General features: G+C 42.6%; 1 protein-coding gene across 2 annotated transcripts in view; it reads left to right on the forward strand.

The window, feature by feature from the left end:
• The window catches only part of UNC5D (unc-5 netrin receptor D), a 401,974-nt gene that overhangs the window by 206,182 nt on the left and 183,512 nt on the right, over positions 1-12,280 (forward strand). For both annotated transcript variants that reach the window (XM_060268544.1, XM_035140077.2), the window contains exon 3: positions 8,126-8,269. In XM_060268544.1, coding sequence (XP_060124527.1) covers positions 8,126-8,269 — 144 coding nt within the window. The remainder of the gene's footprint in view (positions 1-8,125; positions 8,270-12,280) is intronic.

Here is a 12,280-nt window from a genome sequence, read left to right on the forward strand (position 1 = left end):
TATCCATTTTCTCTTTACCACACTTAATATTGCTTCCCAGATATTGGACGAAAGTGTAGATGCTGCTTGCTTCAACCAGTCCATAAGTTTAAGAATGTAAGAAAAGCCTGCTGGACCAGGCCAAATGCCCATCTGGTCCAGCATCGTGTTCTCACAGTGACCAACCAGGTGTCACAAGCAGGACCTGAGCACAGCAGCACTTTCCCCACTTCTGATTTACATCAACTGTTTAGTTTGCGGCTTACAGTGCCCAACAGCAGAAGCACAACACAGCCACCAAGGTTAGAAACCATTCTCCAAGAATTTGTCTAATCTGCTGGTGACCATCACTAACTTCTGTGGGAGTAAATTCCATAGTTTAACCATGTGCTGTATGAAGAATTGCTTTCTTTCATCTGTCCTGAATCTTCCAACATTCAACTTCATTAGAAGAAGAGGAGGAGGAGGAGGAGGAGGAGGAGGAGGAGGAGGAGGAGGAGGAGGAGTTTGGATTTGATATCCCGCTTTATCACTACCCGAAGGAGTCTCAAAGCGGCTAGCATTCTCCTTTCCCTTCCTCCCCTACAACAAACACTCTGTGAGGTGAGTGGGGCTGAGAGACTTCAAAGAAGTGTGACTAGCCCAAGGTCACCCAGCAGCTGCATGTGGAGGAGCGGAGACGCGAACCCGGTTCCCCAGATTACGAGTCTGCCGCTCTTAACCACTACACCACACCGGCCCTGAGAGGAAGAAGAGCTTTTCTCTGTCCGCTTTCTTCACACCATGCATAATTGTATATGCCTCCGTTATGTCTCACCTTACTCACCTTTTCTCCAAATCAGTTTAGAATGCAATTTTAGGGTTAGTCTACAAATTGTACTCACCCCTTCTTAGAACAGGGGAGGCTAGCTCATGGGTCCAAGGCCAGATCCATCGCAGTAAGCTGTAGAAAGTGTTCCACCATCTCTCAGAGCTGAACCTCGCAATCTCAGCTCTGCACTGAGATCGGAATAAAAAGTGTACCCCCTTCTCTTTAGAGGGCAGACACAGCTCTTCATCTCCTAATATCAGTGCTGTGGCACTCTCGAAAGAGGGGTTTTATCTCTTGATCCCAGCCCTCTGCTAGCTCTTTAGAGGTGGGTAAAAGGCAGTATCCTGGCTCGAAGGTGGGAATGATGTGCTCATAGGAAGCAACAACCTGTTACAGCAACTAATGAAAGGAATAAGCTTTCTGGCTTTGATGCTCTCTTTGTATGGCAATGCTGGTCTTCCATTTATCTCGCTTCCACTTCTCATTTGCCTTGGAGCTCATTTATATAACGTCCTCAGAGGACACAACAATGTCCACTGCACCCAAAGGGGCTTTGTGTTCATTATAATTATAATTAAAATGATGGATTTGCCCACAGCTTCCCCCTTAATGTTCAAGAAGGATTTGTCTCACCCCGGAGCATCAGTAGTGTGGGTTGTCGCCATGCAGATATCTTCAGACCCTATATGCTATGCATGGGAAGGTGACCTAAGAAGAAGAGTGCCATTTTTAACAAATTAATGAAAATTAATGAAATGTGCTTATTTATTTTGGTTTGTGTAAGTATCTTATACTTGAAGGGTCTCTTAATTCGAAAACAACACATTATTAACCCTGGGAATGGTGAAGAACAAAAGTGAGATTTTTAAGAACTGAGGAGGGGCATCTCCCAACTGTCAGTATTTTGTGGGATGGATTCAAGCGTACACCAAGAAATGCAGGTTTGCACAATTAAAGCATATTAAAATGCCCTCTTGTCCTAGTTCAACTGATATACTTTCAAAAAGAAACATACTTTTTGTGGTTAGGAAAGTGACAGGGAAGCATGTTGGGAAAAGGGTGGCATGAACAGATGATTAAAAGGAGGATTCACAAACATGCCACAAGCAAACCAAGATGAATATTCATGGTTCTGTGGCCTTCCTGGAAACATGCTCAAATGCTCACAATCGAACCTCCATGTAAGCAAATCAGTATGAATGCTCATTTAAAAAGGTCACCTGGAGGAGCCCAGGTAGATCCTCATCTCCTTCCAGGGGGAATTAAAATGGAAACATTCTCTGTGGTGGCATCAGAGATGTAGTGAGGCATAGTAGAGAAATAGTTCTCATTAGTTGCTCTAAGACAGGGGTGGTTAACCTCTGGCCCTTCGTATCTTTGTCGGAGTACAACTCCCATCACCATTGACCATTGGCTATTCTAGTTGGTCAGATGGAAGTTGAAGTCCAACAACATCTGGCTGCCCACAGATTAGTCACCTGTGCTGTAAGACCAAGATGCATTTGATTTCTCTGTTGAGGATGAAAGCCTGATTCCCTCCCCACCCTGCTTTAGCTTATTTTTCCATATTTGTATCCACTTACAGCCCAATCTGAAGCATGTTTACTTATAATAAGGTTGCAGGGGAGCTTTAATCTTTTGCCAGGTGGCTGGGAAACACCGTTTAAATTTCCCACAATGCCTGAGTGCCCAGGGCATTGTGGGAAACAAAAGTAGCAGCTTCCAGTTTCAGGCACGCAGTGCTGTTTGGTTCTTTGGGTTGAGCAGAGTGAGGGAAGTTTAGAGCAGCAGGGGAGGCGTCAGTAATTGACTCTGCCAAGATGCTGTGACTCCAGTAGTGTGCTATACGATGTTGCTGGGCCTGACTAAAGCACAAACTCCACTGTGAAGTTTATTATGTGTCCATGCTAACTGTGTTTTATGTGAGGTGTAGTCCACATCATCTGGAGGGCACTAGGGTTGCTATAGGGAAGGGGATACATTTTTTCACCCTGAAGGACACATTCCTTCATAAACTAGCTTCCAGGGGCCACACATCAATGGTGGGCAGGGTTGGAGGCAACAATAGCCTGAGGGAACAGGTGTGACTCTTATATTGTATGGTAGGCTACATACCTGCCATGCAAATCTCTCTCTCTCTCTCTCTCTCTCTCTCTCTCTCTCTCTCTCTCTCTCTCTCTCTCTCTCTCAACTTGGTTGAATCCAACCCATTGCCAATATCTGTTGACTGTCTCCAGCCTTGTCATATATCTGCCTGAGTGTTACTTTTCTGGGGATTTTGAAAGCTTTTCTGAGATATTTAATCAAGGCATTGGCTAGTGATGCTGGAATATTTAAATTTGGATTCTGGAGAGGAGTCCATTGTATTGATATCTGTGAAGTGACAGGCATTTAAGATTTTGAGCCCTTGACAAGCCTTGTCTCTGTATCTCTCAGTGCTTTCCTATTGGAAGCCACTTTCTCATTTTGTTTAGCTTGAGGTTGTCATTCCTCACAAGGTTTGCTTTACATCTGAGATGTCTAGCAGCTCCTATTGAGCAAAGTTTCTCCGAATTAATTTGCAAAGTCCCCGACATCATGATCAAACACCAGTTTCTGCAAGGCTTATAAATGTCCAAGATCTGAGCTTTATAGATGAAAGAAAGGCTCTTTGGAAGCAAATGAGCCTTCAAAGAGGTGGAAATGTGTTACAAAGTGCAGGGCTAGTTACTTTGCCAAAGTTGTTGGGAACTGCTTTGCAGATGTCTAGCAAATTTAATTGGACTACTTAATTACCAGTAATGTTAATTAGGAGATGCTTAGGATTTGCATACCTTCCAACATTTCACCGATAAAAATAGGGACAGGCTTGTAACCTGGTTACCTCTCATATCAATAAGTACTAGCTAGATCATATTGCGCTTTGCTGGAAGTTCAGCTTCGCCAATTTCAGTTTAACACAGCTAATTTCCCTCTTCCCTGTCTTAAATTCATTTATCCACATTTCTACACCTGTGATTTCTATTTTGTTGTTTTTAAAAGTGATCAAGAACATTTGAAAGCAGACACATTTTCCTTAATATACTGCAAGTTTGTATGTTCTTTTCACTAATTTCTACATTTTTATGCCTGCTTTCTCCTAATATAAACATATTTGTGTACTAACAATAATAATAATAATTTATTATTTATACCCCGCCCATCTGGCTGGGTTTCCCCAGCCACTCTGGGTGGCTTCCAACAGAAAAATAAAATACAGTAATCTATTAAACATTAAAAGCCTCCCTGAACAGGGCTGCCTTCAGATGTCTTCTAAAAGTCTGGTAGTTTTTTTTCCTCTTTGACATCTGTTGGGAGGGCGTTCCACAGGGCGGGCGCCACCACCGAGAAGGCCCTCTGCCTAGTTCCCTACAACTTGGCTTCTTGCAACGAGGGAACCGCCAGAAGGCCCTCGGTGCTGGACCTCAGTGTCCGGGCAGAATGATGGAGGTGGAGACGCTCGTTCAGGTATACTGGACCGAGGCCATTTAGGGCTTTAAAGGTCAGCACCAACACTTTGAATTGTGCTCGGAAACGTACTGGGAGCCAATGCAGGTCTTTCAAGACCGGTGTTATGTGGTTTCGGCAGCCGCTCCCAGTCACCAGTCTAGCTGCCGCATTCTGGATTAGTTGTACTCAATCAATCAATACTTTATTACGGCCATAGGCCCATATTAAGATATCAACACAAAACAATGTACATCATACAGCAGAACAAAACAGAATAAAAGAAGACAAAATGAATCGAATCAGTTCCGTTCATATAAATCCTATCCCTATAAATATTATAAATTACAATTACAAGGTAAAAACACCATATCACTTAGTTCATCTGGTCACCACTATAAATCAAACATTAGGACGAAAAATCAATAATCATAAAGTAACCCATTTTTCCTCTTGTAGGATAGGACTGCAATCAGGAATCTAGCTACAAGGAGTGATCTACTCGGGTCATTATCCTGTAACAGATACCGGTATGTTAACTGGGATTCCGAAGTCTTATCCAAAAGGCTTCTCGGCCTTTTGGCTAAGATCAAGTGTAGTGGATTAGTTGTAGTTTCCGAGTCACCTTCAAAGGTAGCCCCACGTAGAGCGCATTGCAGTAGTCCAAGCGGGAGATAACTAGAGCATGCTCCACTCTGGCTAGACAGTCTGCAAGCAGGTAGGGTCTCAGCCTGCGTACCAGATGGAGCTGATAGACAGCTGCCCTGGACACAGAATTGACCTGCGCCTCCATGGACAGCTGTGAGTCCAAAATGACTCCCAGGCTGCGCACCTGGCCCTTCAGGGGCACAGTTACCCCATTCAGAACCAGGGAATCCTCCACACCTGCCCATTTTCTGGTTGGAGAAGTTGGAATTTTGAAGGCTAATTGAGCTTTGTTTTGTGTATTGCCTGTGGAAGTGCAGAGTAGTTGGTTCACATTAAAATGTGAACTGCCCCCCATCAAGGAATTGCATCCAATGCTAGTCCTACTTTAGGTAGTTCTATTGAAATACTGACCGGAGTTGCATCTTGCCCTACCGAAATGCTGACTAATTGGTGGTTCGCAACATGATACCCAAGGCCCTTTCTCCCCTAGCTGCCATTTGAGTGATTCTCAGCAGTCTGTAATAGGGTTGTGGCAGCTGGCAGGCAGTTGCAGTTTCCTGCTCCGTATCAGAACCCAGACAAAGCATTATATGCCTTCATTCCATTTCTGGGCTATTAACAGATGTGAGTGCATCTGTTGACCTCCCTTTGGTTGCTTATACATCAATTTGCAATGTTGCAGCCTTTTGTAGAGGACAAGAAATCCATCGATGTGCAGAGATGATGTTGAGAACGGTGTAGGAGCAAAACTTTTAACACAACCTCTACTATTATAGACAGACAGCATCACAGAGGGCCTCTCAGTCTGCAGCTTTGCATTTGTAGAGAGGAGACAGGGGAAAACATTCCATGTTATATGTGCATGAAAATAGTGAGAATATATTTCTGAAGCAACACCTGTGAGAATGTGAGTGTTAATCTAACTGATAGAAATTCGTGTTTATCCAGGATACCAGCAGAATGAATTTTCTGATCCTGGGACTACTTTGATGCAGCAACTATGAAGTAATGGCAAAAACATTTTGATTCACGCAATATACCCTTGGTCTTTTTGGAACATAAACAATACATTTATTTTTAGAGTTGTTTGGTGGATAAAGGTCTTGTGTGTGTGGGCACCCACATAGAGATAGTTTTTAAACTTGACTTTCTGGCATTCTCTCTCATGTTATTCCAGACTTGGAAGATATAGTTGCACTTAGTCTTTTTCTGTTCTGTTTTAGGCCCAGAACAGAGCTGTAGCTCAGCGACAGAACACCTGCTTTTTATGGGAAAGATCCCTAGTTCAATCCCTGGCATCTCCAAGTAGGGCTGGGAGAAAACCATTATCTGAAACTCTGGAGAACACTACCAGTCAGTGACAATACTAAACTAGATTTACCAAATGTCTGAATCAGAATAAGGCAGCTTCCTTCTAACATTTCTCCCAGACACAAATACTGAAGAAGGGAACTTTTACTGGGACTGGGGGAAAGGGTTAAAAGGTCCCTCCACTCTCACTGTGATCTCATGAGATTCCCCCCCCCCAAAAAAAAGTGCATAGAGCGCCTAAGAAAACACAGGTGTGCTATTTGGAAAGGGGGATGTTACAATTTGAGAGTTTATTCGTAGAAAAAATCAATAGAGAAGCAGAGGGCTTGAACAGTCTAGGATTCAGCTGTATTTTAATCAATAGTTTGATTTATGTTTTTAATGTATCATATAATTGGATGTTAGCAGCACTGAGCCCGGTCCTGGCCGGTGAGGGCGGGGTATAAATAAACTTTATTATTATTATTATTATTATTATTGGAAATAATTAGAAATTGGGGTGGGTGGGAATTGAATCACTTAGAATTTAAAGGTGAACAACTCATGTAATTTTCATATTGTTGAGAAATAATACACGAAGCGGAAAGCAGCCATCGTGCTCTGAATTTTGCAACACAGTTCTCCAGCCAATTAATATATACAAAAAGCATAAATTAGTATGAAGTGTGCATAAAAAGCATATATTAACATGCAAAGGTACACTGGGTTATGCAAAAATGCTTTGTGAAATTGTGTCTGTTAGAGAATTGCATACAAGTGCATATCTAATAAGAGAAACCGGCACTAAAATGCCGATGAATTTTCAGGAGGATTTACTGGAACAAAAAACAAAAACAAAAAAATTATGGTGGAAATGTGTTGAAATGAATAAAAGAGTGGGAGAATGAGAAATGGAGAAAAACTGAAATTGACCAAGTTCACCATTCTTAGAAATTAGAACGATCTGGCATATACTGAGAGAATAGCTGGGTTATATTGCACCAGGGACACTGCCTGGCTATTCCACTGAGATTTTAAGTCCGGCGAGAGGAGGCTGAATAGGGAAAATGTGACAGAGGGATATTTTGCTCATGTCATTGTGAGATGCTCAATAAAGAGTGGGCGAACAAAGCAGGACTATTCACAGTAAATGCTGAGTGTGTGTTATCTATTTACACACATAGATAAGCTGCTACTCTATTTTATATAATTTTAACCATTGTTGCTTCCGTGATTGTTTGTTTTTAACTTTTGCAAGCCATATTGACGGGAATGATGGGAAGATGATGGATTATGAAAATAATGCCAACATCTGAGCACCATTTGACATTGGGCTGCTGTTTCTCTGTGGGGTTGCTTTGTGTATATTTCTTGATTTTCTGTCGTTCAGTAGGTCTTGTCTTATTATTTTTGGCCATTATTCTGCTGCCATGCTTTGTTACTGCCGATGGATGAAAAAAGTACACTGAACTGAACCCACCCCAAATACTATACACTCTCACCTGTGAAGAAAGCCTTGTTTTTTCAAGCAAGAATCCGTGCTTAGAATTGCAGCCAGCACTTATTAGAAGACTGCTGCCTTGCTTGCTGTGTTATTGTTGTGTTGTGTTTTGTTTTTTTGGAAAAAAAGCTGAACAAACCAACCTTTATTTATTTATTAAGAGCGAAAGTGCCGACGGAAGATTTTAAAGGCAGATATTGCATAGTTTGGAATCACATCTTGGCAGGCGGATGCTTTCAGCTCATGCGTTCTGACCTACTTGGCTGTTAGAATTTAATTAGCAGCCATATATTATTGTCAAAGTAATTAAAGCTTTGCCTTGATTAAAAATGGAATTGTTTAATTAAAAAGAAAAGGTTTGGCTAACCTTAGTGTTATGCCTGAGTAAGACATTCTCTATCAGCTAATTTCCCTGTATCTTTTCCATTCAGGCTTGAAGGTTCGTGAGGCATACATCAATGTGACAAGGCAGCAAGTAGAAGATTTTCATGGGCCAGAGGACTACTGGTGTCAGTGTGTTGCATGGAGCCACTTAGGGACTTCAAAGAGCAGAAAAGCTTCGGTCCGCATAGCCTGTAAGTGCTGTCCAGCTTTGCTACAGAAGTTTAAGGATGCACCCTGTAGACTACTGTTGGGCATTGGGTCACTTGACAATCTCCATTGTCCAAACATTGATGGTCAGCACAGCTGACAAAGCAGCAAGAATAGGGAAAACAGGGGTGCTGAATGTACACACAGAGGGTGGGAAAGGCAGAATTGTACCATAATACTTCTCTGACATTCAAGTGTTTTCAAGCTCTCTGGTGAGCAGTAAGATCTATTCCCTACTAAGTTTACTGCTTAGTTTGCAATTCCTGAGAACAAAATAGAAGCCTGACACATGCTGGAGTTGCAGTGTCGCCTTTCCAAGTATTCACAACTAGGGGTCATGTGAGTATCAGATACTCACTTTGTAAGTAGTTTGAAGTAGAAAGCCTGGGATTTAAAAATTTGCCTGGGTCCCTCATAAGTGTATGGGAAATACATGTGCGGTTACTGTAAATACAGTAACAAGTACAAAATATATCTGTCGTAGCTGAATACTCACATGTTTTGACAGCTTTGTCCCCTATCTCTGTGGTTAACAAAAGGTGATTCCATATGATCGAGAAGTACATAGCTGCTGGTGATATGTATGGGGAAACAGATAACCATTTCTGCAAATTAATAAAAGAATCATCTGGATCTCAAGCATGGGCCTAAATGCACTCTCCAATAAGAGAGTCATAGCAGAGCTTTAAAAGCCACAAAAATGCAGCAACAGTGAAGTGTTACAAACAGGCTGTTAGACCTTTTAAATGTTCCATTTAGTCTGTTTACAACACTTTCCCCCGTTTCCACCACACTCACAATGAACAGACCAACAGACCACACATTTAGTAAGTTTAAATGGCTTTACTTACAGACTCCAAACTTCAGGTTCATGTGTTATTCCATGCAGCAACAAGAAGAACACAGGTAGAAATTATTGGGTTACAAAATTCAGAAAAATACTTCTGACCACACAGTGTGGGCTTGAAGTGGTCAAGCCCGGATGTGTTGCCTGGTCGGTTTCACATGGAAGACAAGGAAGCTTCAATTATATTTGACTGCAATTCCCCACAGTAAGCTTACTGTATGGTAACAACCTTTAATGCCATTCCAGGGCATGAGAAGCTGCAGATGATAGACCCACCGTGAGGCTTCTCACTAAATCAAATTCACAAAGTGTGTTTCCTTAAATGCACAGTGTGTTTAATAGCTGTATATCAGCTGCAACTTCTGTTTTTGCATAATTTCATGGGTTTTTTTTTTTAATGCATCTATCAAACACTAGAATGGAAAGCACAGCACATTTATAAGCGTTGTGCCCGTTACTCCAAGGTTCCCTATGAGAAGACACGCTAAAAGTAAAATAAAGTTGACGATACTGTTCAGACATTTGCTCAGGCTTACAGTCAAAATATCCATATGTACAATGGGATTGCAGCAGAATGCTCTACCCTCGCTGTAAGTTTATTTATACATCTATGCTGTCTATGCACAACATGCATACACTCACACATGCAGTCATGTGCCAAAGGCACAGTCCACAGCCTTGTGCCTAACATGTGCACAACATGCTCATATGTTGGTATGTTGTGGATGAGTAAGGTGCTTGCTGACACAATCCCACTTCCCCTACTTTCATTGGCTGTATGGAACATCTGAAGTGTGCTAAAATAGCACATGCAAATCTTATTTCACATTTAACTTGAGATAAATTTGGATCTATCCTCCCTAACATTCGGCTGAAACAGATTTGTCTATAGCATACCTGCCAAGTTGCTGTCAGAGAAATAAGGGACCGGGCCGGAAATAGCAGACCGGAAGTAGCGCTGCCGCCGTTTGGGGATTGGGCGGAGCATGCTCAGAAGTGACTTTTGATGCTGCTTTGCCCAGTTCCAAAATGGCCGCCACGCCAGAAGTCGCACTGCAGCCATTTTGGAACTGGGAAGAGCAGCATCAAAAGTCGCTTATGAGCATGCTCCGTCCAGTTCCAAAATGGCCGTCACGGCAGAATAAACTGGGGGGAAACAAAAAAAAAACTTTTTTCAGCTAGGAACAGCTGGAAAAACGGGGATTTCCCGAGGAAAATGGGAGACTTGGCAGCTATGGTCTATAGTGATGTTGTCAAGTTTCCAGTTCCAATTCGGGAATGACCTGCCAGAGATTCAAAATAGAAACAAGACCAGCCATAATGCCTCCCTGACTAATCTTGAGAGTTGGAGTCTTGAAAGAACTGCATCCCAACATGGTGCGCCCAAAGCGATAATGCATGAAAAGGCTTAGCAAGACCTGGGGAATGCTTTGGAACCCAGGAGACCTGCTGACCTGATCAAGCCAGACACATCTTTTAGTACTTGCAGAGTATATGTGGATTTAAGATTGCATTTGCAATGATGAGCAGGTAATCGGTGCATTAAATAAATAATTAGAGAGGATATTGGGCTTGTGTGAAGGTGCCAGAAGGTGTTAGATTCTGTACTCGAACAGAAACCTCATCTCACGCCCATTTTGGGATACTTAAAGAATTTTATTTCGGTGAACCTTGCAGCAAACTGACATGATCCTGGATCTCTTGGCCTAATTTGCAGTTTGGAACCTCATTATCCTTTTGATTATACACATCTCCAAATAATGCGTTACAGTTCCCAGCACAAAAATGTGCCAGAGTATGATTGAAATGCATACTTGCAGATGAACAATGTTTAGAAGTGCAGACTTTGGGTGGTGCCAGACATGGCATGAGAGGACTTCCATTTGCTCAATGAGACTTCTCCTCTTCCTCTCTACCTTGACCCCTCAATCTCTCCCTCCCCATCTGTTCTAGAGAGATTTTGTGTTCTGGTTTGATGCCAGATCCCACGGAGAAAGCAGAAAGGCTGAAGGCAAGGCTGGTTAAAAGTTCCTGGACTTGATCACCTCCGAGGGAACAATTTGAAGCCTCTAAAGGCCTTATCCACAATTCCCTTTGCCCTGCTGCTCCCCCCGAGGAAAACCCGCTGTTTAGATCTGAATCAGAACAAACGACAACCAGGTTTTCTGCAGATTCTAATTTGTTCTGGTTTAATGCTAAAGAGTAGGTTGTCTGGGGGAAAGCAGTGGGGCAAAGGGGAAATCTGTCAGTGGAAAACTGCTTGGACCTGTGCCTTTCTTGGCACAAGACACGAGGAAGTGTGGAAGAGCCCTAAGTCTCTGTTTCCAAACTACCTCCTCCAGCTTCCCTCCATTTGTAGGGAAGAGCCTTAAAGGGCCAACCCTCTGACTGAAGACAAACACTCCTCCTCTGTTCTATAACCTGCCTCCTGGTGTACTTCCTGTACCGCTGGACTGGTGATGTACTGTAGAGGCATTTGGTTCCTCAGGGGAAGGTGACCATGAGGTTCTGATTTCTGGCCCTACAGGCCCTGGTGGACTAAGAGATTCCTCTGGGGGCTGCTGTTTGATAGCCTCAAGCACAACGGTCTCCCTATCTTCAACAGTCATTTCTGAGCCAGACCTGTCTCCCTATCTGGTATCCCCCGCAGTCTCCAACTCCATATCTGGATCACTGCTAGATTCAGGGATTATGACACTGATAGATTCAGGAGTCTTCCCAGCCTCCAGAAAATACTATTTTTTTTGGGGGGGGGGTCCAGCAGAAGGGCGAGAGGAAATAGATCTGTCCATTTGTGTACACATTATTCAAGCACGTACAGAAGATTAAACCCTTCTTTCGGGTGAGCTCCTAGATGGCCCACTTTCTGCACATCCCCCTTTTTTTCCTGTGCATTATGGATATTATCTTTTCTTCCACGTTTTTTTTTTCTAAGGATGCTCGCTTTAAATTGAACAGTTGGGTAAACACCGCAGCTTCATGATTTTTATAAATGACAGTGATTTTTCATTGGCTGGTTTGCTTGGAATGCGTAAATTATTTTTATTTCATTGAATTAACTGCCCTTATATTGAAGGAGCTGGTAATTCTCCCGTTTTGCAGGGCAGCATTGGGCTATTATTCGGAATTGGATTTTTATTGACTCTCT

This window comes from Zootoca vivipara, chromosome 15 (assembly GCF_963506605.1).
Source record: "Zootoca vivipara chromosome 15, rZooViv1.1, whole genome shotgun sequence".
Taxonomy (NCBI): Eukaryota; Metazoa; Chordata; class Lepidosauria; order Squamata; family Lacertidae; genus Zootoca; species Zootoca vivipara.